The sequence below is a fragment of the Tachypleus tridentatus genome, chromosome 4, assembly GCF_004210375.1.
Source record: "Tachypleus tridentatus isolate NWPU-2018 chromosome 4, ASM421037v1, whole genome shotgun sequence".
Classification (NCBI taxonomy): Eukaryota; Metazoa; Arthropoda; class Merostomata; order Xiphosura; family Limulidae; genus Tachypleus; species Tachypleus tridentatus.
The window spans coordinates 49,420,225-49,444,558 of NC_134828.1; the positions used below are offsets into that span (position 1 = coordinate 49,420,225).

Here is a 24,334-nt window from a genome sequence, read left to right on the forward strand (position 1 = left end):
ATAAGAGTTATGATTAAATCCTGTTACTTGCTTAATGTTACCCACTATTTAGCAGTAGATGGTGTTAGCTAGTTGCTATTCCTTACTTAAGATTTAAGGATGACTAACAAAGATAGTCCTTAGTATTTAAACATATTAAACATATTTTCCAGTAAATATATTTTTACAGGTCCCTGATAATGGAATTTATAGATTTTGAAGTGCTTGATTACAATTGTTGCTGTGGTGCTTCTGCTTTTACTTACAGTAATTATATTTTTAATTTTGAAATATTTTTCAAAGTTGTTAATCTTATCTTCCAGGTAATGTAACATCACTGCAGGTTTTTCTTTGGCTTGTGTGCTCTAATGTTGCTGGAATCAAGTGGGAGAATTTCAGGGAGAAAGTGGGTGACAAACAGTCTCTTCTTGGATATACAGTTCATTACAGAAAAGCGTAAGTTGTCTTATGAGCTAGGTTAGGCTTGACAAATTTAACATTTTTTTTCCTATGTGGCTTCTGAACAGTGTGGATAGGATCTTTATAAGTATAATGTTCATCCTGTTTCACATCTTAAGAGTAACTGGAAATATTAAGCTTAACATTTTTTTATGTTATAATATAAATGTGTATATATTATAAGGGGTATAGTAACAGAATAAAAAGCAGTTTGATAAAGTTATCATTATCAGCATATGACTGCACTTCAAAACCTTTGATGTTTATAGTTATGTAAGTTTAAATCAGACTTTATGGTGTACATTAGTAAAAACAACACAAACAAAACATTAAGTTGCAAATTCTTGTGTGGGGAACTGTTTGATATATATTAGATATAGAACCAAAAAGTGGTAGGTATATACTGTCTACTAAATTAATGTCAGCTTGTATACTTCATCTGTTAGTAACAAAATGGCATGGGAATGCTCAAGCCATTAATTGTTCATATATGTATGAAGTATGCTTTCCAGCCTTCTGAAAGGTTATTCAACTTGTAAGAAATTAACTACAGCTATTAAAATTCAAAATAATATTAATATGCTAAAAATACAGTATTTTCATTGACAGTTCTTAATAATACTATCACATTGTCCATTTGTAGTGACTTATAAGTTAACTAATACAGCTCAAGCAAACTTTTGTTACTATGTAAATATGTGTAATTTGTGCAGAGATATATGTAAAACAGGTGCTAAGGTCATATTAACATGAGTTTAATATATCAAAATAGTCAAAAAATTTGTGACAAAGTATTAACATTGAAAATTTGATTAAGATGTGCTTGTTATTTAAAAGAAAAATTAAGTTAAATATTTCTTTAATATAAAGTGATTACACCCTTAAATATTATAAAAAATGTTTAATACTAGGTATCGAATACTTATGGTAAATACTACAAAACCAGCTTGGAATATAATAAATATTTTGTCTAAAGCTAAAGGAATTTTTTAAGGGGAAAGTTCTTAAGTTGGAAAAAGTTTTGATCAGAAATATTAACATTGAAAAAACATTACAGATTTTAGTATCAAAATTTGAATGAAAAACTTCCAGTACAGAAATAAAAGTAGTGTCTGTTTGTAAATTGCTATTATGTATATTGTGCTATTCCCAGTAAAATGGTTTTCCTACAGTGCAGTCAGTTAGACCAGTTATTGAAAAATACTAGACTATACAGTATAATGCTGTACATACCAACTTGAATTTGATAAAAGTATATCAGTGATTATTTATACAAAAACAAAACAGGAGAAAGTGTTCAGCAGCACTTATCGAACTGATATGAGAAAAGTGAAGACAATGTACAAATTGTTAACAGATTAGTGTGCAAGTTAAATTGAAACATAAATCTTAAAATGAGAATAAAACCATTAAGCAAAATCAAAATAGCAGTTTAAATATTCCCACTTTAAACTTCTCTGTTATATGGTGGAATGTTTTGTAAAACAAAAGGTAATGTATGAATGAAAATGAAATACAAATAATGATTTAATTGCTGAATCTGTGTAATATGTTGAACACTTGTGTATGGAACTTGAGTTAATAAACAATTAGAATATTAGAAAGATTGTAATAGTTGAAGGACATTGTCTGCTTTTGAGTTATTATTCTGTGATTTTAGGTGCATTATTTAATTAAATAAAACTTATTCAGTCTAGTAGTATCATAAGTATGAAAAGTAGGCTAAGTTTCATTGGTAGCTTACAATAAAAAAAAAAAAGAGAAAAAGGGTAAGTACTGTATTTCTGGTATATATTCTTTATTATTTATTAGTGTAGAAGTACCTAAATGTAAAAATTAAAAATATGTTAGATTATATTATATAAGATAAAGAAAAAATAAAAATTCTTCACAAGTAGCATAAGCATTGTGTAATTTTATATGGTAATGTGAATTATGCTTTTGTTGATTAGTTTACAATTTGTGTGGTGGAATTATTAGTTAGACACAATTCAAAGGGTAATAGACCAATAAAATTTAAGTGAAAAACAGATGTATACTGTTATGAGCTTTAAGCTTTGAAGATAAATAAATAGTTTCTTGTGACAAATTGCAGTCATTCTAGAAAAAGAGGGGTTAACTTAGACTTATCTTGTATTTTTCATGGTGGTTACAAGGTTGTTGAATGGACCAAATTCTTATACAATTAGGATAGAGAAAATAGCTGATAAAATGTAACGTTTCACTGAAGGAAAACATTTGAAACTTATTTAATAGGTTTTATTAGAATCAAAGCAAATGCAGTTTGACAATTTTCAGGTGAAAAATGTTTTCAAATCATAACATGAAAATCATTTTGCCCTTATTGTAGTCAGTACTTTGACTTCATATATTCACAGATAACTTTTTAGTAAAACATACTTCACTGAAATTTCCATTTTTATTTATCTACAAAAGACTTCTAATGCTTACTGAAAGCTTATAAAATTTCATGAAGTTATATAAAACATATTAAAAGTTATAGCATGGAAACTATTAAGGAAAGTTTGGGTCCATGAACAAAATTGAACTGACTGAACCTATAGCAAGAGAGTTAACAGTATTTGTACAAAGTGCTGCATGTTGCATGAGAGTTCTTCCAGTTTTATCACTTGCAAAAATTAGTTGTGTTATCAGTTATAATAGTTGGATTGTTAACCTTTCTCAGGTACCAAGAAGGTACAACTTTCTTTAGTACATCCACTATCTTCTCAGCTGTATACAATTTATTTAAATCTTTTGTTTGTAAAATTTTACGTTGTTTTTGAACTGTCAGGTTTTTCCAAAAGTTCAATTCCAAAACACTTCCAAACAGCTAATTTGTAGGATGGAGGCTCAGCCTTTACTTTGATCAGTCAACCATTGTTGACTCATTATTGTTTATTGGATACTTTAAAACATGCCATAAAGAATAAAAAGCAAAGAAAAATTATTCAGAAAAAAGGAAGCAAATGAAGAGATGGCTAATATCAGTCCTTCAGAAAAAAATATAGTAGAGATGGCATTTGCATCATCCCTACATAATAGCACAATAAAAGTATGATGTATTGGTCTTGTTTTTGTATTATGATTAAAATTTTAATGAACAAAAATAGACTTAGATGTCAATGTAAACATGATTGTTTCACTAGTGCCATGTTCCAGGGAATTACAGATATAAATCTGTGATGATATACACATTCTTTCTTGTGCAAATAAAAGGAGTCACTCAGCTATGGTTCTTATTAATAGCATTTTGTGCCATTGGGTACAGGTGACTGGCTATTTTCTTGTAGCTGACAATCCTCTTTTAAAAATATACAGAACCTACTCCAATTTCTCCATGACCTCTTATGTGAGAGACTTCAAAAGATGGCAAGTAATAATTTGGTACTTGCATCCTACAGTGCATGTAAATCATCAAGTATCTGATTCAAAAGAAAGTGGATAGCATATGGGATTTTATAAAATTTAACGTAAATCTACAAATGTTTAATTTTAATTAGTGATATCATTGATTAATGGATAAACATGAGAAGTTATTGTGACAAAAATTAACATCTTGAAAGAAATACTGCAACAACACATTTATTATTAGTACAAAGTAGAAATTCCAAATTGTCCAAGCAATGAAATGCTTGGACAAGAGAACTCTTTGACAAGAGAACTTGTAATAGTTGAAGAGTAAGTAAGTACTTAATTACACAACAGGACAATTAATAAGTTTTAAATATGTGTTTACTATACATTGATTGTTATGTCAGTTTGACTAAACTTGAAAATAGTATGTAAGATTCTGGTTACAGGCTATTTTATGTGCATAATGTTATGGATTAAAAGTAATAATGAATAATTAAATATTGCTTGTGTTCTAGAAATTTGTAACACATGGCAAACTATCAAAAGTTTGTAGACCTTTCATTCAGTTATGATTATGTATTATATGATTTATAATATTTGAAAGCTTAGTTTCAGTTCAGAAAGCATGTTAATGGTGGTTTTATGTAGAACCTTTAACATATGTTTTTCATGTAATATATATATAGTAGTAGTAGGTTATGGTAGTTTTTTTAAAAATAAAAATTAGTTTCATTTTATGGTATGGTACTAGCTGGTGTACCCATTCAGTGTGCAGGACCTCTATACCTCTTTCTCCATGGAACTGGGGTGCATGCCATATTTGATTGGTATTATAAAAAAACTGTAGCCATATAAAGCTGGAAGATCTGCTTTTCATCTTCTGCTCTTAATAACATTCAGTAACTTATCAGAGATAAACTCACACTAATTAATTTGTTAAGGATTTATTACCTTCTCTTTACTGACTTGGTTTCGTACAGTTTATTTAAATGTTTTGTTTGTAAAACAGAATTTCTCATCTCCCAGTTGTCAAACTCCATCCATCACTGATGAGGGCAACAGAAAAAGCACCTTTTAGTTCAGTTTCAAGCTTGTCTTTTTTTTCTCTTTTTATATCTTTGGAGTTATTACAGTACTAAAGTGTGTTTTAGAAGGGATCTTGTATCTTAGTTCCAAAATCTTAACCAAGATATGTGCAATACGTAATTAGGCACTTAAGGAATGAACAAGGTTTAAAAACAAAGACTGCATTTTTTGCTAGAAGAAGAAAAATGAGTATATTTTCCTTGTGCAATAACAATTTGGACACAACTAAATATTTCAAAAAATATTGTTTTACTACATAGTTTCTGAACAGCTTTCTAGTTTACAAGATACTGGAATTGAAGAAATTAAAGGTTACTTAGAGATATTGACAGAGTCATGAATAAGATGAATAAAAACCTTGAAATATTGTCTAGTGTAATTATGAAAAGAAAATCATTTGAATCAACAGTGAATCTTAGTACTGCAGAGGTAATTTCACTTTCTTGTGTTAACCAGATTGTGCTCACCTTTTGTGGAATTAACTGATTTCCATCAATTGCCACAAACTAGGAAGATTCATCTTTTTGTTTTGTTCTTGCCTATTAAATCCCCCCTTTTTTTTCACATAACTCTATCTTACATCTGTAGAAACTTCTCTTTGTTCTATTTTAATTCATTTTGTTTCTTCTATGATCAAGTAATCTTCTGTCCTCCAAACTTTGTTTCTTCCTCTTATAAACCAGTGTGTTACTTCTTATTAACTATTGGTTTTGTAAAAGCAAATATTATTTAATGTATTTTATTTTTCTCAACTATTAAAGGTTTGTGTATTTGTTGAAAAAATTTGAAGAATGTCTCTCTCCATGAGTTTATTTCTTGTTGTATTTGAACCTTGTTTCCAAAACTTAATTCCTTCTCTCCCACTTATGGCTATTTCTCAATTGTCAGGGTTTCTTACTTCACGGGTCTGATTGTTAGCCTAATTTTCTCTTCAGTTGCTCCAATCTTTTATATCCCACTCAGTTTCCCTTGACAGTATTTATCTCATGATACTCTCCATGTACATCAGTGTACTCTCTATCCTGGTACTGTATACAAGCATCTAATTTAGGTAATGTTATCAGTTTTTCTCAACCTAGGGTCATGAACAGATTTCCCAGTATTAAAATCATTCAGAGATAATTTTAACATTAATTGTGTTATCCAGTCAATTTTTGTACTACTAATAATTTCAACAAAAAAAAAAAATGTTTTCCCATATTGGCAAGCAGATTTGTGGTATGATTTCCTCAATTATTATTTCTGATACAGATGCAAATCAGGTCTCTTCTATCTCACCTATGATAGCTATGGTAATACAAAAGTTAGTGTGGTGAGGGGTCACTCTCATTTGAGTTTGACAGTTATCTTAAATGTTATGAGATGGAAAAGTATTTGGATCTATGGTGGTCCTCTGAAGCTGTAATTGAAGCCAATCCTCAATGTTCTAGAGAGAATTTAGATTTTCTTTTTCTGCACCTTATTTTACTCTATTGGCTTTTCAGCTCCCTTTCTGGAACAATGATGAGCTTGCAGACTCGTAGTGATAGTGCTGAAATTTGGGGCTCAATTTCAAATGGGGGATGTGTTATGGCTTATGGTTGCTTTGTCTTAATAAAAAAATTTACTTCCCAAAATTTTGCTCCAATCAATAGTAATCAACACATTATTTAACCAGTTCACAACTGGCTCAATATAATACACACTAGTTCATATATACATTTGCACACATTGAGTATGTATACTATAACTTTTGATGCAGTATGTGTAACCTCACAAAATTTGATAGACTTTTAGTAAAGATTACAAGTTTTTGTACACAAAAATCAAATTTTTAGTAAACTATTCTTAATAATGATTTGTTTGTGAAAATGTTAAGTCTATTTTGTTACTTGTCTGAGTACGAAGTGATTTCATGTTATGATTAAAAAAACTATTCTTCCTCCCAAAAATCTAAAATATTATTTGTGTAATCTCAGGAACCTCTTTTTAAGTACATATGAATCCTTTGTTTTCAATAAAACTTTATATTTTGTTTGTTATTTTCTCTACTCTAAATATGTAGGATCTGTCAATTTAAATGAACTCATAACCACCATAAAAATGAATTAAGAAATAAATATAAATTATGCTTTTTTGATGCTAGAATGACTATAACTTATAGCACAAATATAAAAATGTTTAGTCCTAAGTAGTTTAAGTTTCATAATGTTGTACATTTATATATATTTATTATTTTTTATTGTACTTACTTTCTAGTAGTGTCTAGCAAACATTACATAACTTGCATTGTAGGTGCAATCATGTTACCATATCCAATAATACATATCCTGTATTTTAATTTACTAGTATTTTGTAATATATATGTTGTCACATTACAATTATTATGCATTATATATGTATATAGACTATTATTTTTTAGAAATAAGTTATTAACTTATTTTTCTTAAAATATAGAACAATAAATAGAGAAGTAAAGCAAACAGTTCTCTTCTGTCTACAATTTTTGAACTCATTTGCTGTTGGACATTAGTTGTTTAGTCTTTTAAAATTTTGCACTTGGTGGATATGAAACAAGATATTTTTTTTAGGTTTTATATATACACTAGAGTGACCAAACAATAATAAATTACTATATCTATACCATAGAATTTCACTATAATTTATCATGCTCAATAACTAAGTTGTATTTGTCTTCAAAATATGAAACTTGGAGCAGACTAAAGACACCAACTACCTCTTAGAAATCCTGGTTCAAAAGGATGTGGTAGCCTTTTAACTGATTAAAATAGCTGAGAAAACTACTAGGGGGGTGATTCTGAACTGTTGATTGGTTATTCACTTCATATATTAAAGTACATTTGGTGTGTAGGCCATATCACAGCAAAATAAAAATTTATGAGGTTTGTATTTTATATTCTAGCTTTTGAATATTGGTAATTTGAATTTCTAATTTGTATGAAACTATATATTTTGTGTTATGACATCATAAACATCTTATCTTAATTAGTGCTGCATTCAACATACAGTGTGACTCACAAAAATTGATATTTAGGTGTGTTATTTTAATGTTTACTTTTAGTTTAAGAAATTAATTCATATATAATATTAAAGGTTGAATTATAATCTACAATTTGATACCAAACTTATTGGCATAAATTCATAAAATAGTAGTTCAATAAAATTTTGAATGCAACTCAACAAACGTGATGGTCCTGAAGATTTGGTTGCCTGCAGTAATGCCTCTAGAGATGCTAGGCAATACCTTCTCATTCTGGGCTCTCTTTAAAGGAGAGAAATCTTCTGTGAGTCATTTTTATTTAAATATTTTACTTTTCTATGTCCTTAGCAGCCTGGTCAAATTACCTAAACTGGTATGTGGATTCGTTCCAGTATATTTATCTAAAATTTTTTTCACAGTTTGACAGTTTTGCCTACTCCCCTGTATCTATCTTATCCATTTCTAATAGATTTTACAGATTGGTGAGTATTTTCATCACTACCTTTTAGGCTCTTTTACCTTATTTTCACTGGATTCCTCTCATTTTGTGATAAGTGTTGCTCGGGCAAATGTGCTTTTATCACATCAATTCCACGCTAGCAATCACTGTTTCAATGTACGTTATATAGATTGCAACAGGTTCCGTAGAAATAATGTGTTCTGTAAAACCACCTGGGAGCTGACCTGTACTATGCTTGACTGCTCCTCATGTGCTGTTATGAGTAAAGCATAAAGGGATCCTGTCTGTCTCTGTCAATCATTCGATTGAATAAATTGGAGTGAGTTTGCTTTTAAAAATTAAGGACACTTTGATTATCTATTATGCTGTTTCCAGAGAAGAAGCCAATGTTGGTGGCCTTCCTATCCAGATCCCTAGATGTTTTTTCATCCAGTTGTTGGTTGAGAAGGCATACTAGCCTGTGTAGGAATCTACTCATAACACTCATTTAGATTTAGTGCTTGACTGTCTGGTTGGGTTGAGCGTGGCCCATTTGTTTAATCATTATAGATTCAGTACAGTGTCCACTATCTTCTTGTTATTTCAAATGTGGAGTAGACCCATCATGTGTTTTTGGTTGAGCATAGTTGTCCCTCGTTTTCCCCCTAATACTGGAAGAAAATGGGATCTACCTTACATCTGTGGTTTTGAAGTGAGGATGAATTCTGTTTCTTTTGGTCAAGTAAGGCATATATGGTCCTGCTATTCCAAGCCTTAGGTGTTGCTTTTTGGACTTCTTCAGGTAAGGAGATGAATTGTCCACTCAGTTTTGCTTTCTTTCTCATCATGATTCTGGTGGCTTGGAAATCATCACTTTATGGCTACAAGCTGGAATTAACTCATAAGTATACATATAATGTTGCAGTATAAATGGTCTAGCCCTCAACATGGGATATAGGGACCAAGACCCCTTATTTCCAACCCTGAGTAGTGGATCTTTCATTACCTTGTTGGGGCTGTCCTGTAGTGATGATCACTTAGGTACAGTTCTATCCACAATACAGGAATTATGTTCAGAGTGAAGAGCATACCTGTTATGGATATAGTGCAGTTCCCCAGCTAGGGTACTAATTTTCTCTTGATATACCTGTGATCTTTGCAGACACAAATGCCTGCATGTGTGGATAATGCCCTAACTGGCCCATCTACCATGTCAGTGTTGGATTTTAGCTATAAGTGGGAGAAGAAGTACATATGTTTGGGAAGTTAACATTTTCCTAAATAGAATATGTATTTCCAATATTACTTACCTGTAATCACACTTTTCCATCCTTCACACTAAGACATGGTGTTAGAGATTGGGACAAAAGCAGTCTTAAAAAGTTATAATATTATCTGAATAAGGTAAGAGGGTGAAGAATATCATGAGATCAATATTGCCAAGTTGGGTATAAAAGACTGGAGCAAGTGAAAAAAAATAGGAACAATGCTTAGATGGCAAAGGAAAAAAATTGTGATAGTAGAGCAGTAGTTATAAGTGTGAGTGAAGGTGAGTAATATTGGAAACTGTTACTTTTTTATGTTGTTTAATCATATGTTAACCTGAAAAAGACCTAAGAAGGTCAAAATGTTGTTCTGTACTTTATTTTAATTAAAATGTTAACATTCATACCAGCCATCTTTAGAATACCCACTTCAGGTGGATTTCTCTTAATCATGAATGTTTAATCATGTTTTCAATTTTCATTGTGCAATGATTACTTAATTTAATACTGCAAATTTGTAAATCATTTATATTAAAACAACCATTAAATTACACCATACTCTTTTCAAAGGCAGTATGTGTAAAACAAAACTGTATATTAAGAAAGTGTGTTGTACTAGATTTTAATATCTGCTCTACATACACTTGATGTAAGAAATATTCTGAAAGCACGATTTTTTGAATTGAATGAAGTTAGCTAGCTCTATGATTATATTTTTGCATACAAAACAATAAATAAAGATTCTTAAATACTTAACAGATTTTTTATAACAGTTTTATTAAGAAAGATGTTGAAAATGTGAACATGGTTGTTTGTAGTTGAGGGAAAAATGGGTTAATTGTGCTTAGCCTGTGGTAGCTGTTGAAACCTGGTTTATAGTGTTATTCATATCCAGACTTACTGCTAAGTCAGTGAGAAGAACCATGAGTATGTTAAAATTAATAATAATTATACATATATATTACAGGCAATGTTTTTTTTTTATTACAAAATAGAATCTTAATGCATACCATTCACTAACTATTCATCTGGTAGATGTAAAGAAAAAGAAAATGTAACTATGACTCTCTTAAGGTAGCCAAATGCCTCGTTATCTAATTAGTGACGTGCATGAATGGATTAATGAGATTCCCACTGTCCCTATCTACTATCTAGTGAAACCACAGACAAGGGAACGGGCTTGGAGAAATCAGCGGGGACTCTAACTATTCATCTGGTAGATGTAAAGAAAAAGAAAATTATAGTTGACAGTCTAAAGCAGTTTAAACATACTTATTATTGTTCTAACTTTTGTGTTACTTTTAATGTGAAAGCTTCTTTTATGCCAACTGGGATTTCTCTTAACCCTGATAAGTTTTATAACAGGTTTACAAGGTTTATATTCATCATTAGCAACTAACACTTTAATCCAAGAAAATAAGAAGAGAACTTATTATTTTTAATGTTTTGACTTGTATAAGAAAATAAGTGATTAAGTCTTGATGACTGCATTGATTCCAAGTAGAGTAATTAATGTAATATTTATTATTTACAGCCTTCATGGTACTGTATAACATACATGGAATGAGTGATCAAATTAAAGACTCCCTTGAGTTGAGTATAATTAGCTCTAATTTTCAACTGTGCTTTTGAGCATAGGACACTTGGCCAACAGTACCTATCACTTATATGACTGTTCTTAACCAAATTACAAATTGACTGTTATGATACTCCATGACTAAGAGTACAGTAGTGTTTTGAGAAGTTTATCAGGGCTTTGGTCATAATGTCCCACTCTAAAGCCTGGCATGTTATTCTTTAGGCCACACTCATCCTGGCTTAGCTTTTGGCTAATATAACATCACAGGAACTTTTATCATATACTACTCATTATAGGTTGATTTTAAATTTTATTCCAAGAAATAAAAGCAAGTTGGCAATTACCTAACAGCAAAATATAAATATGGCTAACTTTGTGTCATATTGAGTAGTGAATGTTACTGGATAAAAGGTTAGAGATTATTCCATATGGAAACAAAGATCATTAGTAAGTTATTTTGTTACAGAATCATGTAGTTAATTAGCCCTTTTAAATTGAATACAAATTATGGATATTCTGTTCCGCCAAGATGAAAGCTTGAAACTCAAAAACTGGCATGCAAACTGTGTTTAAAATGTATGCTAACATAATGATGAACATAAATTTTTACTTAATTTTAAAGAAGGTTGTTGATATTATTTATAAGAGTTCTTGCATATGCAATAGTTGTTACTGATATTCATATGAATACCACAGAACAAAGATTAATTTTTAAAACATCACTTTTTTCACAGGTGAAGAATCATTATAAGGAATCAGGTGTGGGTATTATCATTTGTGGTGTATTCTGAATGTAAAAGCACTTGTTTAATTCTAAAGGATTTTAAAAATTGAAGTCCCTCCCAATTTTGCAATTGAAATATACATTTTTATTCAACACAAAAAACAAAATTATGCACAGAACAGTATTTGAATAATTTACAATTCTTTTAAGCTGAATTTAATACATAAAAGCCGAGGTGAAAAAAGTATAATAGACAACACAGAACTTTATGGTATGTACAAACTAAATTTACAAAATGAAACTATTTTATGCTAAATATATTGTTTACATGATTGTTGCCTCAGCTTGTTTTTGTTAGTTATTTTATGTAGTGTCTTCTTGATTTTACTACATTTATTTAAAAAATGCATCTGTAGTGTATAAAATAATTCATTTCATGATATAATGTTTTCAAAATGTAACTTTTTTTGAATAGCCATCTGAAAGATTGAACAGTTGACCATAATATACATTGCTGATTTTCTGTGTAAAAAATTGGCGAATATAATTTCAGTCTTCTCAAAAGCTGTTGCTGTGCATTATTTAGGTGTTGTAGAAATATAAAACTGAATTTTATGACAGAGTAGAAATAAAGTTATATATTAGAGAACTTTGGCTGTATCTTCCATAGATTCATTTGCATTTAAGCTACCAATAAATGATGTATGAAATTATCACCTACATGTAATTGTATTAGTTGTGATTTATTTCTAACAAGTCAACAGGAACACATGCTTATTACTTTTTGTTATTTATAGTGATTTGTTACTTTCAGTTTGTATTTTTACTGGTGCACCTGTGGCCAAATGCCAAAATTAACTGTCTCAATGAAATTATCATTCAGCATTTCTGAGTGACAAAAGTAATTTTAATAATCTGTATAAATACATTTATTTAATATCATAGTTAGCAACTGGATTTGGAGAAGATCCACTGTACATTTTTCATAGAATTTGTCAACAGTTATATTCTTCATCCAATGAAATTGTTCTCTCTAACAAACAGAAAACAAAGTTGTGATTGTCAGTCATTTTATCAAGTGCAATTGTAGTTATGTATTTTTACTTAATGTTTTGTTAATTGCAATAGCATTTTTAGTATATGTGTTTGTAAATGAAATGCAGAATGCAGGTACTTTATCTTTTGTGAACATGAGTTTTGGAGTGCCTAATTAAAAAAAAGAAATTACTTTTTCCTCTTCCTCTGTAACATAGAAATGAAAAGAATATAACAGTGTTTGATGGCCAGGATGCTTGTGAAATGAATGTGTAAGTATAATTCTTTCAGTAGATCATCAAACAATTTCTGACTTTTTTCAGTATCCTTGGTTCATAATTTAATGGTTTTCTAATGTGAATTAATGAATATTTTCTGTTGTTTTCTACGTATAATGATTTGTCATTATCACAGTTTTTATATTTTTAAACCTTTTTTATCATATAGTTATTGAAAACTGAAAATGCAACCTAATTATAGTAATGCTGCTACAATATTTTGTCCATTTAAGTAGATGCTGGCTTAAAAATGTGATGTTTAAACCTGAAAGGCTCATGTCATTATTGTCTGTGTGAATGTGTACTTTAAATATAAAGTATGTTGTCTAATAGATGAATAGGGATAATATTAAAAATAAGTTTGATATGGTTGATAAGATTGCTGAAATTATCAGAAAAGAACAGTTAATGTGAAAAACAAAATCTAAAGTTAGAGATTGTTAATAAATTTGTGCTTGTGAAGTGATGAAAATGGATGTTGACGTAGTTCTTATAGTCACAGTCAGTGTTTGAAGATTTGGCTTAATGTTATGGTATCCAGAAATTTCATTGTTCTGTGGGGTAGATTGCTATAACTTGAAGATTTTCTATGAGGAATAAATTAAGAAGAGAGAGTAATGTTGATAAACTTAGGAAATGTAGTGCTAAGTTTTGGCTGTTTTGTAAGTTAGTGTATCATGTTGTTTTGCTGAACTATACAGTTTAATAGTTTTTGTATAAATATTTTGCTTGTACAAATGATCATTGTTTCTACTTGCTATTTGCTTATTTTATTAATAAGTAATGTTTGTATAATAACTTAAGCCATTTCTGATTTACTTTTTCTAGATGGAAAGTTTTTGATGTAGAAGCAACAGAGGATAAAAGCAAAGAAATTTTTCATATTATAACACATTTAGAACCTTTCACTCAGTATGCCTTCTACATTCAAACCTATAACCTAGCCCAAGCAGCAAAAGGAGCTAAGAGTCAGATCAATTACTTCAAGACTAAACCAAATAGTATGTGTTCAGTAATATCACTTGCACTTTGTTAGGTTTAATAACCACATTCATTATTTATATCTTGTACAATAAAATCTCAATATTAAAGCCAGTCTTGTTAATGGTAAGTACAGCTTATGTTTTTTAAGTATGACTGTTTTGTTGCAAAATATTAACTTAGTTCTTTGTTGCAGAGAAATATGTATTACTTTGATTTTTGATCATGGAACTTGCATACTAAAAGTATAAAAATGGTTACTTTTTAAGACATATGCAATTAATAAAACAAAAAAGAAATTGATAATAATAAAAGAACTCACTCTTGAATGATGTTTTTGTAGTTTATTAGTTATTCATAATTAAAACTATTTATTATTAATTGGAATTATTATTGTATAACTTTAGGAGATATTATATAACTTTGGAAAAGCTATTGGGAAATTAAATAATTATGGCCATTTAGTCTTTGAACAGGCTAACAAAGATGTTACTGATTCAGGAAGATTATGAAAGGCTCTAAGACATTTTCATGATTTTCCAAAAGGTTATTAACTGATAACCCTACTTATGTTTATAAAATTCAGTGTTTAGTGTCAGAGCCATCTGAAATTCCTGTTGTTCTCTCTCTTTTTATCGTAATCTTGGCTATCTAATTATTTCAAATAAGTTGTTTGATGAAATAGTTTTGGGTTTTTTTAGGATTTTCCTTATAAATATGTAGCTTATTAACTACACTCTTCCATAAAAGTTAAGAGTAAATGTATTTTTTCATACATATATAGTCACTGATTTGTCTTTTTGTCTTAGAAGTCGTTTTCATGTATTTTAAGTACTGTAATATGTTTCTCTATGACAAAATAGTATTGCACAGTGGAACATTTCTAAAGTAGATGATAACCTAACTTTTCATCTATTAGACATAAATTATTAATGTATTCTAGATTAGGTCAAAAAACAAATAACTTTCAAAAATTATATTTACAAATTCTTTAGAAGTAAAAATTCAGAAAAGTAATTTAATAAATGTAAATAAACGATTTTTAGTAATACAGTTGTTAATTTTCTGGAATTTACGTTAATCATAATTTCATGTGTACTATAGCTCCTACTCCTCCACTGAATGTCCATGCTCAAGCTACATCAATTGGGGAAATTATAATAAAATGGCAGCCACCTAAAAGACCCAATGGAAATATCACACACTACATTGTGCAAGGCAAGCGAGAGCTCGATTCTACAAAATACATTAATCAGAGAGACTATTGTAATCAACGTAAGTTAACTTCAAAAACTGTGATAAGAAAAGAGTAAACTGTATGTAGACATTTATTTATAAAAGCTGTGTATAGTATTTAATGTTTGTAGCTTTTATACACATAATTCAAATAAGGCATACAAGTGTTATTTTATCTAAAGTTTAAAGGTATACAAGTGCATTAATTGATTTGCTAATCCTTATTATAACTGTATTATGCTTCACTGTTTAAGAAGTGGCATTTAACATTTATATAAAAAACATTTAAGAAAAATGGATTGTTCCAAAAAACGTTTTGACAATGAGAAACCCACGTGAAATAAAAATATATCTCAGAACGGCTGGTATAGGTATTAACATTTTTACCGATAAGGAGAGAACAACATTTTGACCTTCCTAGGTCACCTTCAAATTAAGAAAGAAAGTGTTTGAATGTGACCATAGACAGACACATGTCTTAGGGACGAGAGAATATACGGGCCCGTCTTCTGTCACATTCAAACACACTCTCTTTCTTAACCTGAAGGTAACCTAGGAAGGTCAAAACGTTTTTCTCTCCTTATCAGTAAAAGTGTTAATACCCATACCAGCTGTTTAGAGATATACGAGGGCTGTTCAAAAAATACGCGGACTGACGTCATAAAACAAAATGTACTTTATTTAGAAGTTACAGGTCTGGGACCCCTTCAAAGTACTCTCCTCCCCAATGCACACACTTATCCCAGCGGTGTTTCCACTTGTTGAAACAGTCCTGGTACGCTTCTTTTGTAATGTCCTTCAGCTCCTTCGTCGCATTTGCCTTAATCTCAGGAATCATCTCAAATCTTCTTCCTTTCAAGGGCCTTTTGAGTTTGGGGAACAAGAAAAAATCGCAAGGAGCAAGGTCAGGTGAGTAGGGGGGGTGGGGAAGAACAGTGATCGAGTGTTTGGCCAAAAACTCACGAGTTCTGAGGCACAAATTTCGCAGCAACGCGGTGCATCTTTAATTTTTCGGTCAATATCTCATAACAAGATCCAACTGATATCCCACACTCTTCAGCAAGCTCCCTGACAGTCAGACGTCGATTTGCCCGCATCAGGGTATTGATTTTGTCGACGTGTGGGTCGTCAGTTGACGTGGAAGGGCGTCCAGGACGCTCATCATCTTCAATGGACTGTCGACCGTCCTTAAAACGTTCATGCCACTTGAAGCATGCCGTACGCTTCATAGCAACATCACCGTAAGCTGTGTTAAGCATAGCAAAAGTTTCAGTCGCAGATTTTCCGAGTTTGACACATAATTTCACAGCAAGTCGTTGCTCCCTCAGGTCATTCATTCTGAAATCTGCCAAACGAAAAAAATCGCACTTCACTTAAAACCGCGTAGCTAATACACAAATGAAGATATCTGCAATCGGGAAATGGCGTCGTAATCAGCTGATCTGTGTGAACCTAGCGACACCAAGCGGATTCCCCTGGAACCAACTGGAGCCGCGCAATTCAAACAGTCCGCGTATTTTTTGAACAGACCTCGTATGTTCCAAAAATGATTTTGATAATTTGTGGTCAGATTGGCATGATCATTGTTCCATTGACTAGATGATTATACTACAATGATTCTTTTTTAAATATAATTTGTTTTGTAGTGCCAGTATTAGCACACAATATACTGTCCAGAATTCATCCAGACACCTGGAAATTTTGCAAGTATTTGAAATTGCTTTTAAAAAAATTGTAGTTTTGAAACTCAAAATCATGTGTTACAACTGAAGTTGTATAGAAAAATTCTTAAATGATAATTGTTAAAAGTCTAAGTTATGAGTAACTGATCGTTTTTCCTGGGATAACAATCTGTATCTGTTAATATACAATGACTTATAAAATTCAAGATTTAAATAACACTTTTATACTTGTGGTTGAATATAATATGAACATGACTACTGTTAAAAGAAATTGCACTTTGGTGTTTGAAATTCAAGCCATTAACAGTGTTCAAGATTTCTCCCAGTATTTTCATACAGAATATTTTTTTAAAAGTTAAGGTGAATCACTGTAATAAGAATCTTAAATTGTTAGTTTTGAAGAAAGTTGGGTAATTTTCAGTACTGTTATAAAACTTAGTTTAAGTTAGTGACTAATAAATATAGCAATTACATTCACATTGTGCATCTGAACTTCATAATAACAGAAGTGATACATTTGGCAAGATATTCTTAATATATTTTTCATTGTAGAAATATGCTTATTTGTATTTTTGAATAATGGTGAGAAGAGAAACTACAAAATGTTACCAGAGTTGCAATGTTCAGTAATGTTTCTCTTATTAATTATGTAATATCTTGCTGTATATGATTTTCTTGATAGTTGCACTTGTATATCATTACTGAATTGGTAAAATAAATAATTGTAGGTGCATTTAATGAATAAATATGTAATAGAATTTCCCAGTTTACATTTACTTTTTAATCTATGATAATTTTTTATTCTGCAAAACTTGATGGTGTTTCATTGTGATATTTTAAGACCATGACGTAGTTAATATTGTTCCTTTCTATAAAAAGACAAATTCTGAACATTTTTCCTTTGGTAACATACATTTTAAAATAGTGAAGTAACCAGAGAGCTCTTGAAGCTTTGCTATCAGAACTTTTAAATAAACTTGTGCATATTTGAAATAAACAGTTATTTGATGTACTGGTACCATTATTTGGATTAATTAGGCTTAAGTGTCTTCAGCAGACTGACAGCAAAAAACCAAGAGGAAAACCTAAACACCATATTCCTTATATTTTATTTGTTGTTATAAAAGTAATTAAAATGACAAAGTTAGAAACTCAACAAAAAAATGATAAAATCCCTATAACCTGAGAGCTTTTGAAGGGCAGAGCTTCTTCCTTGGGAGCAAACTGGGATTGGTGGTGTAATTGCATGATGTCATTTGGTCTTTTAGGAAATGTTTAGTAAATTTTTGTATGTAATGTTGTATGTTCCCTTTTCATTACAATATGGCTTGCAGTGAGAGGATTATGTAAAAAAGTGTTTGGGATATTTTGCTTCAGAAATGGTTTAGAAGGAAGAAATAAAATTATAAAGAAGTGTTTAAGTAAAATAAAGATGACACATGGAGACTGATTGAAAAAAAGGGTGTTGAACTAATTGATTTGTGCAAACAGGTATAGAAAATTATCTTAAATAGATAGTAAGTTTTATAAATATTAGGGTTTGCACAACATAAAAGAAGTAAGGAAAGAATAAAAATTATTTTTCTGACAGGGATTAAACCAGTGATTAGAGATCATTGGTTCAAGAAACTAGATTGATTCCATAGGTTGAACAGTGTTTACTGATCCAGTAAGCTTATTTTTTTTCTCTATTAGCTTTAGTTTTGAATCCTGTTACAATGCTGATGAGATTAATGTTATTAATGGAATGGCTGGGTTATTTAAAGTGTTTAGCAAGTAGGAGATCTTTTTTCCGTGTTAGAAGAAGTTTTTTATGGCTCTTGAAAGATTCTGTAAGAATTTATTTGAGTATTTCCTACATATTGAAGATTACAATTTTTGAGCTGTGTGAGGTAATTGGTGGTTTGTATTTCACAAGTGATTTTTTGGAAGTTTTAAAGATTCTTTGGTTGTGCATTGTTATTGTTTTTAAACAAGTCAGTAATTTTTATGAACTTGCATGTTTGACAATAGATTTTATTGCATGGATGACAACCATTCTTGGACCTGACATGGCCAGGTGGTTAAGGTGCTTGTTTCATAATCTGAGGATCATGGGTTTGCAGTATATCTGGAAACTTACAACATTACAAACTGGGTTTTGATATCCATGGTGGGCAGAGCACATATAGTAAATTATGTAGCTTTATGCCTAATTACAAACAAACAAAATATGGATAGTTAGCTAAGTAGTTTTGCTATACTAATTGGTATGACATGAACAAAAAGTAATTTAATAAAAGTTTGAATGCAAGACACTAAAACTTTGTGTTATGCTCATGCTTTCCCCTTCATTCATGTGTTGATGCTAAGTGATAATGCTTGTATAAACAGAACAATTTTATTTCCTCTCAGTGTATATTTTTGTGTACAGTGCAAACTTAGAAATATTGGATATCAATGTCAGGTGATTAATAGTGGACTTCACGTGCCTTAATGAAGGGTATTTTGGAAGACGGTTACTTGCTAAATATATAGGTGTATTTATAATATTCTTTTAAATTTATGTTAATATATTAATATTTTTTCCATATTTTTATATTTCTGAAAGATTCTGCAAATGATGGTTTAATACTTAAGCTTTCATTCATTTATAGCATAATTAATATTATTTATCATCAACACTACTATTTTTTCATAGATGGTTTAAACTCTACTCAAAACCAATGAATGTTGATACCTTTAGCCTAGATGGTCAGTCTATCCACATATGTAGGAAAACATGTAGTACAGAGCTTGACTTAAGTTATCTCATCTCACTTTAGAAAAATGTTATGAAGTGCTAAATTTATAATTCAGTTATATATAGTTAAATGTGGTAGAGAATTAATCTATAATTCTGCCAATATGTTTCACATAACTGTGGCTTGTTATATCTAAAACCAAAATTATCAAACTCTTGGCCCATGGGCCAAATGTGGCTCACATGACTCTTATATAAACATTTTTTTTGTTTTTGTTGAAGAAGTTATCATAACCATCTAGCGACAGGTCACAGATCAAGGGGCATGTCATCACATTTGTTGACTTGCATTTAAAATTTTATTGAACTACTATTTTATGAATTCATGTCAGTATGTTTGGTATTAAATTGTAGATTATAATCCAAACTTTATTATTATATATGAGAAAATTTCTTAATTTAAAAGTAAATATTAAAAGATCACACGTAAATATTGATTTTTGAGAGTCATGTGGTATGTTTAATGCAATACTGGTTTAAATTAGATATTTGTGGTGTCACAGTACTAAGTCAATAATTTTGTATGAATTACAGACTCAAATTTATAATATAGACAAGCTAAAATATAAAATAAGACTAATATCTTTCCATTTTTCTGAAATATGGCTTGTGTACTGAATAGAACAATGTCCCTGTTCACATCTTTTCAATTTTTGGAAATGTTCCCTAATACACACTTACTTCTATGTTTTTGATATGAATAACCAGTTGACAGCTTAGTGTGCCCTCTTTGTGGTTTTCTCATCCATTATAATCTGTTAAAAAGCTACCTTGTTTTTTAAAACCAGGATTTCAAGGTGGTTGGTTGTGTCTTTAGTGTGTTAGGAGTTTTATGTTTTCTTTCACTTTTTTTTCTGTACATAGACAGCACTTGTCATTCATAACTTCTTCACTACTAGTGTCACTGGTTACACTAAATACCTGAATACAAGTTATTTACTAAACTTGATAAATTATAGTGGAATTTTGTGGTATCAGTAGAGTAACTTATGATTTTTTTGGTTATTCAATTGTCTATATAAAACCTTTTAAAAAAATTCTTTGATATCCTCCACGTATGAAATTTTAAAAGGCTAAGCAACCTATGTCTAGTAGAAACTGAATTCAGAGCTCAAAGCTAGAAGAGATAATTCCTTGGATTATGACTTTATTTATTGTTCTGTATTTAAGAAAAATAAGTTCAATAATTCTGTATAATTATTGAAATGTGACTGTATATTACAAAATACTAGTCTACTAAAATACAGGCAAGATTGGGTTGCTTTGTAAAGAATAAAGGTCAGTTTTATATTATTGGATATGATACCCTGAGTACATGTGCTCTACATCAGTGCAAGTTATGTAATGTAAGCCAAGCATAACTAATATTATTATACTTAAATTACTAAGACTAATCATTTGTAATTTCATATTATAACTTGTAGTCGTTTAGAACAAAAAAATGACATAATTTATATTTATTTCCCAATTTTTTGATGATGGGTATGAATTCAGATTGACAGCTCCCTCGTAGTTAGGATAGAGAAAATAACAGATGAAATATAAAGCCCTACTGAAAACAAATGATTGAAATGTATTTAGGAGGTTTTATAGATTACACAAATGTTTGAGATTTTGGGAACGAAGAATAATATTTTAACATAACAGTAAAAATTGCTCTGCACTTGGACTATTAATGAAACAGACTCACTATTTTTTTAAGCAAATCTTTATTAAAAAATACCTTATGAAAAAAAATCTGATTTTTTATGTTAAAAAATTCGTAGTCATTACTAAAGTCTACCAAATTTTATGAAGCTATGCATACTGCATAAAGTTATAGTATAAATACGTAACATTTGCAAATGTCTAAAAATTTGTGTATATCCTAACGAGCCTACCAAAGTCTACCAAATTTTATGAAGCTATGCATACTGCATAAAGTCATAGTATAAATACGTAACATTTGCAAATGTCTAAAAATTTGTGTATATCATAACGAGCCTGTTGCAGAAGGGTTAAGAAAAATAGAAGGTGTTTTTGCTTTAATAATGATCACAGAAAAAATTGAATAGTATTTTAAACAGCATGTCAGTATAAGACTTATGTGACTGTTCTAAATTCTTTGAATAATGTTTTACTGGACTTTCCAGAACCTGCTCTTTCCAACATTTGCAAATTCATCTTGGCACTTTAATCTTTACATTTCTCAGAAAAGTAATTTTTTAAATTTTATTTATTTCTCATAGCATATGAAATTCAAGATGTAATTGGTTACTTTTGGCTTTAGAACTCAAGCTATGACTGGCTGTTGGTAGTAGGTGATGTTTTAAAAAAAGTTGCACAACTTTTTTTTCCAGATTTGATTAGTCAAACTGTATCATGCAAGAAGTGATGTCATGTAAATCTGGTGTCATAATACTTATATTTATAACTCTTAGTGGTCAAAAATATATTCAGTAATTCATAGCTTGGATTGCAAAATAAATGTCCACAAATAAAAGGAAGTTTTTTCAAGAAACACAAGATATTTAACTTGAATTGGGAAGAAAATTTTCTTTGTCAAAAGACTAGAAAACTGGAATGTCTTGTGTTTTTAAAACTACTGCTGTATGAAAGGAATATATTATGATGCAGAAAACAAGAGAAAGTATGACCAGTATATAGGAGGATCATAAGCTAATATTTTGAAGAACTAGAAGAACATAAATGTGTTTTAACTAAGTTTCCAAAACCTCAAACTGCAAGTGTTATTGCATCATATGAAGTTTCTCAGATACTTGTGTCATTCTCAATTCCTTGTCTCTAAATGTTTTTTTTATTTTTCACAAGCACTTAGGGATGATAAAATGGTTAGAAATTTTACAAGTGTATTATAATTTCATCAGATTGTGACAATGAGAGTAAGTGAGATAAGTTAAAGTTTCTTCTCAATAACTTTGACTAAAAGTATAGATATAAGTGATGTCATTCAAGTACTGGTAGTTATCTTTACTGTTGTTGAAGATTTCTTGATACATGAAGAACTCTTGAAGATGCAACCTTCAGTTAGCAGTACAAAACAATCTGACACTTATGCAGCTCTTGTATCTGTTATTAATGAATATGATGGTTTTCAGAAGTACTCCTGCATTGTGACTATTGTGCAAAACTGGTGCGAATAAAGTTGGATTAATTGGTTTGTTTAAGAAACATTGAGTGGATACTATCATTCTTCACTGTATTATATGCTGGGAAGCATTATATAGGAATATTTTGCAATGTTGTAGTTATTATAAAAATCATAAGAGGCGGTAACAAATCTGAATAATGTAGGAAATTCATATTGTTTTTTAAGAAGAAGTAAATGCGCAGTTTAGTGATTTACCTTTATATACTTAAAAATGGCTAGAATGGATAGAGGGCCCATCATGGCCAAGCGAGTTAAGGCGTGCGACTCGTAATCTGAAGGTCGCGGGTTTGTATCCCCGTTCCGCCAAACATGCTCACCCTTTCAGCCGTGGGGGCGTTATAATGTGACGGTCAATCCCACTATTCATTGGTAAAAGAGTAGCCCAAGAGTTGGCAGTGGGTGGTGATGACTAGCTGTCTTCCCTCTAGTCTTACACTACTAAATTAGGGACGGCTAGCACAGATAGCCCTCGAGTAGCTTTGTGCAAAATTCAAAAACAAACAGAATGGATAGAGAAGGCACTAATAGAGGAGCTCCTCTATTAATGCCTTCTCTATCCATTCCAGCCATTTTCAAATATATAATTTTCTCTACAAGTGGGTTTTCTTATCATCACAGATTAGTGATTTACCTTTGCATTAGAATATTAGATGACTAAGTACAGGGAAAAAAATTTTTTCCTTCATCCAGAATGAGTGACTTGGCAACACATATAAGTATATTGATCATCTGCAAGATAAAGATTTTTTTTCCTTTTTTGGACATTTCTGACAGACACGACTGATCACTTGATACATGCTGATCCTCAGACTGCAATTTGGGCAGCAGAATGTCTCGTAGCTGGTCAAACACCTAAATGCTTTTTAAAAGAAATTAGAATTATTTAATGTATGTCTCAAGAAATATGATATATCTCCCTTATCTTCTTCCTGTGACTTGTTGGCAGATGGTAACACAGCAGCTTTTCAACCTTTGGAGAAAACAGCTGAGAATATTTCTGCTGAGCTTGAAGAAAGATTTGCACTCTATAACACATTAAAGCTGAGCATTGAGCTGTTTAATAATGTTGTGGAAATTACTGTTAAGACACTGTCATGATATCTTCAACTGTAATTATGTGAGCTACCATCAAACCCATTTTTAATAAGAAAGAAAAATGAGGACCATGATAGTTTTTGAATGTGTTTTTCTGGAGAATGTTTTAAAAATACAAAACTTTGAACTCAAAATATGTTCAATAATAGGAACATCCAAAATTTCTAGACTTATGCAATTTGCTATACAACTAGAATAGTTATCTCCCATTAGAATTCTCATTACA

The 24,334-nt window shown here is 30.4% G+C and overlaps 1 protein-coding gene across 11 annotated transcripts in view; it reads left to right on the plus strand.

Annotated features, from left to right (window-relative positions):
- LOC143249089 (insulin-like peptide receptor) overlaps nucleotides 1–24,334 on the plus strand; it is a 148,096-nt gene that overhangs the window by 54,037 nt on the left and 69,725 nt on the right. For all 11 annotated transcript variants that reach the window (XM_076498337.1, XM_076498339.1, XM_076498334.1 and 8 more), the window contains 4 exons: nucleotides 303–435; nucleotides 13,122–13,175; nucleotides 14,010–14,182; nucleotides 15,267–15,437. In XM_076498337.1, the coding sequence (XP_076354452.1) occupies nucleotides 303–435; nucleotides 13,122–13,175; nucleotides 14,010–14,182; nucleotides 15,267–15,437 (531 nt within the window). The remainder of the gene's footprint in view (nucleotides 1–302; nucleotides 436–13,121; nucleotides 13,176–14,009; nucleotides 14,183–15,266; nucleotides 15,438–24,334) is intronic.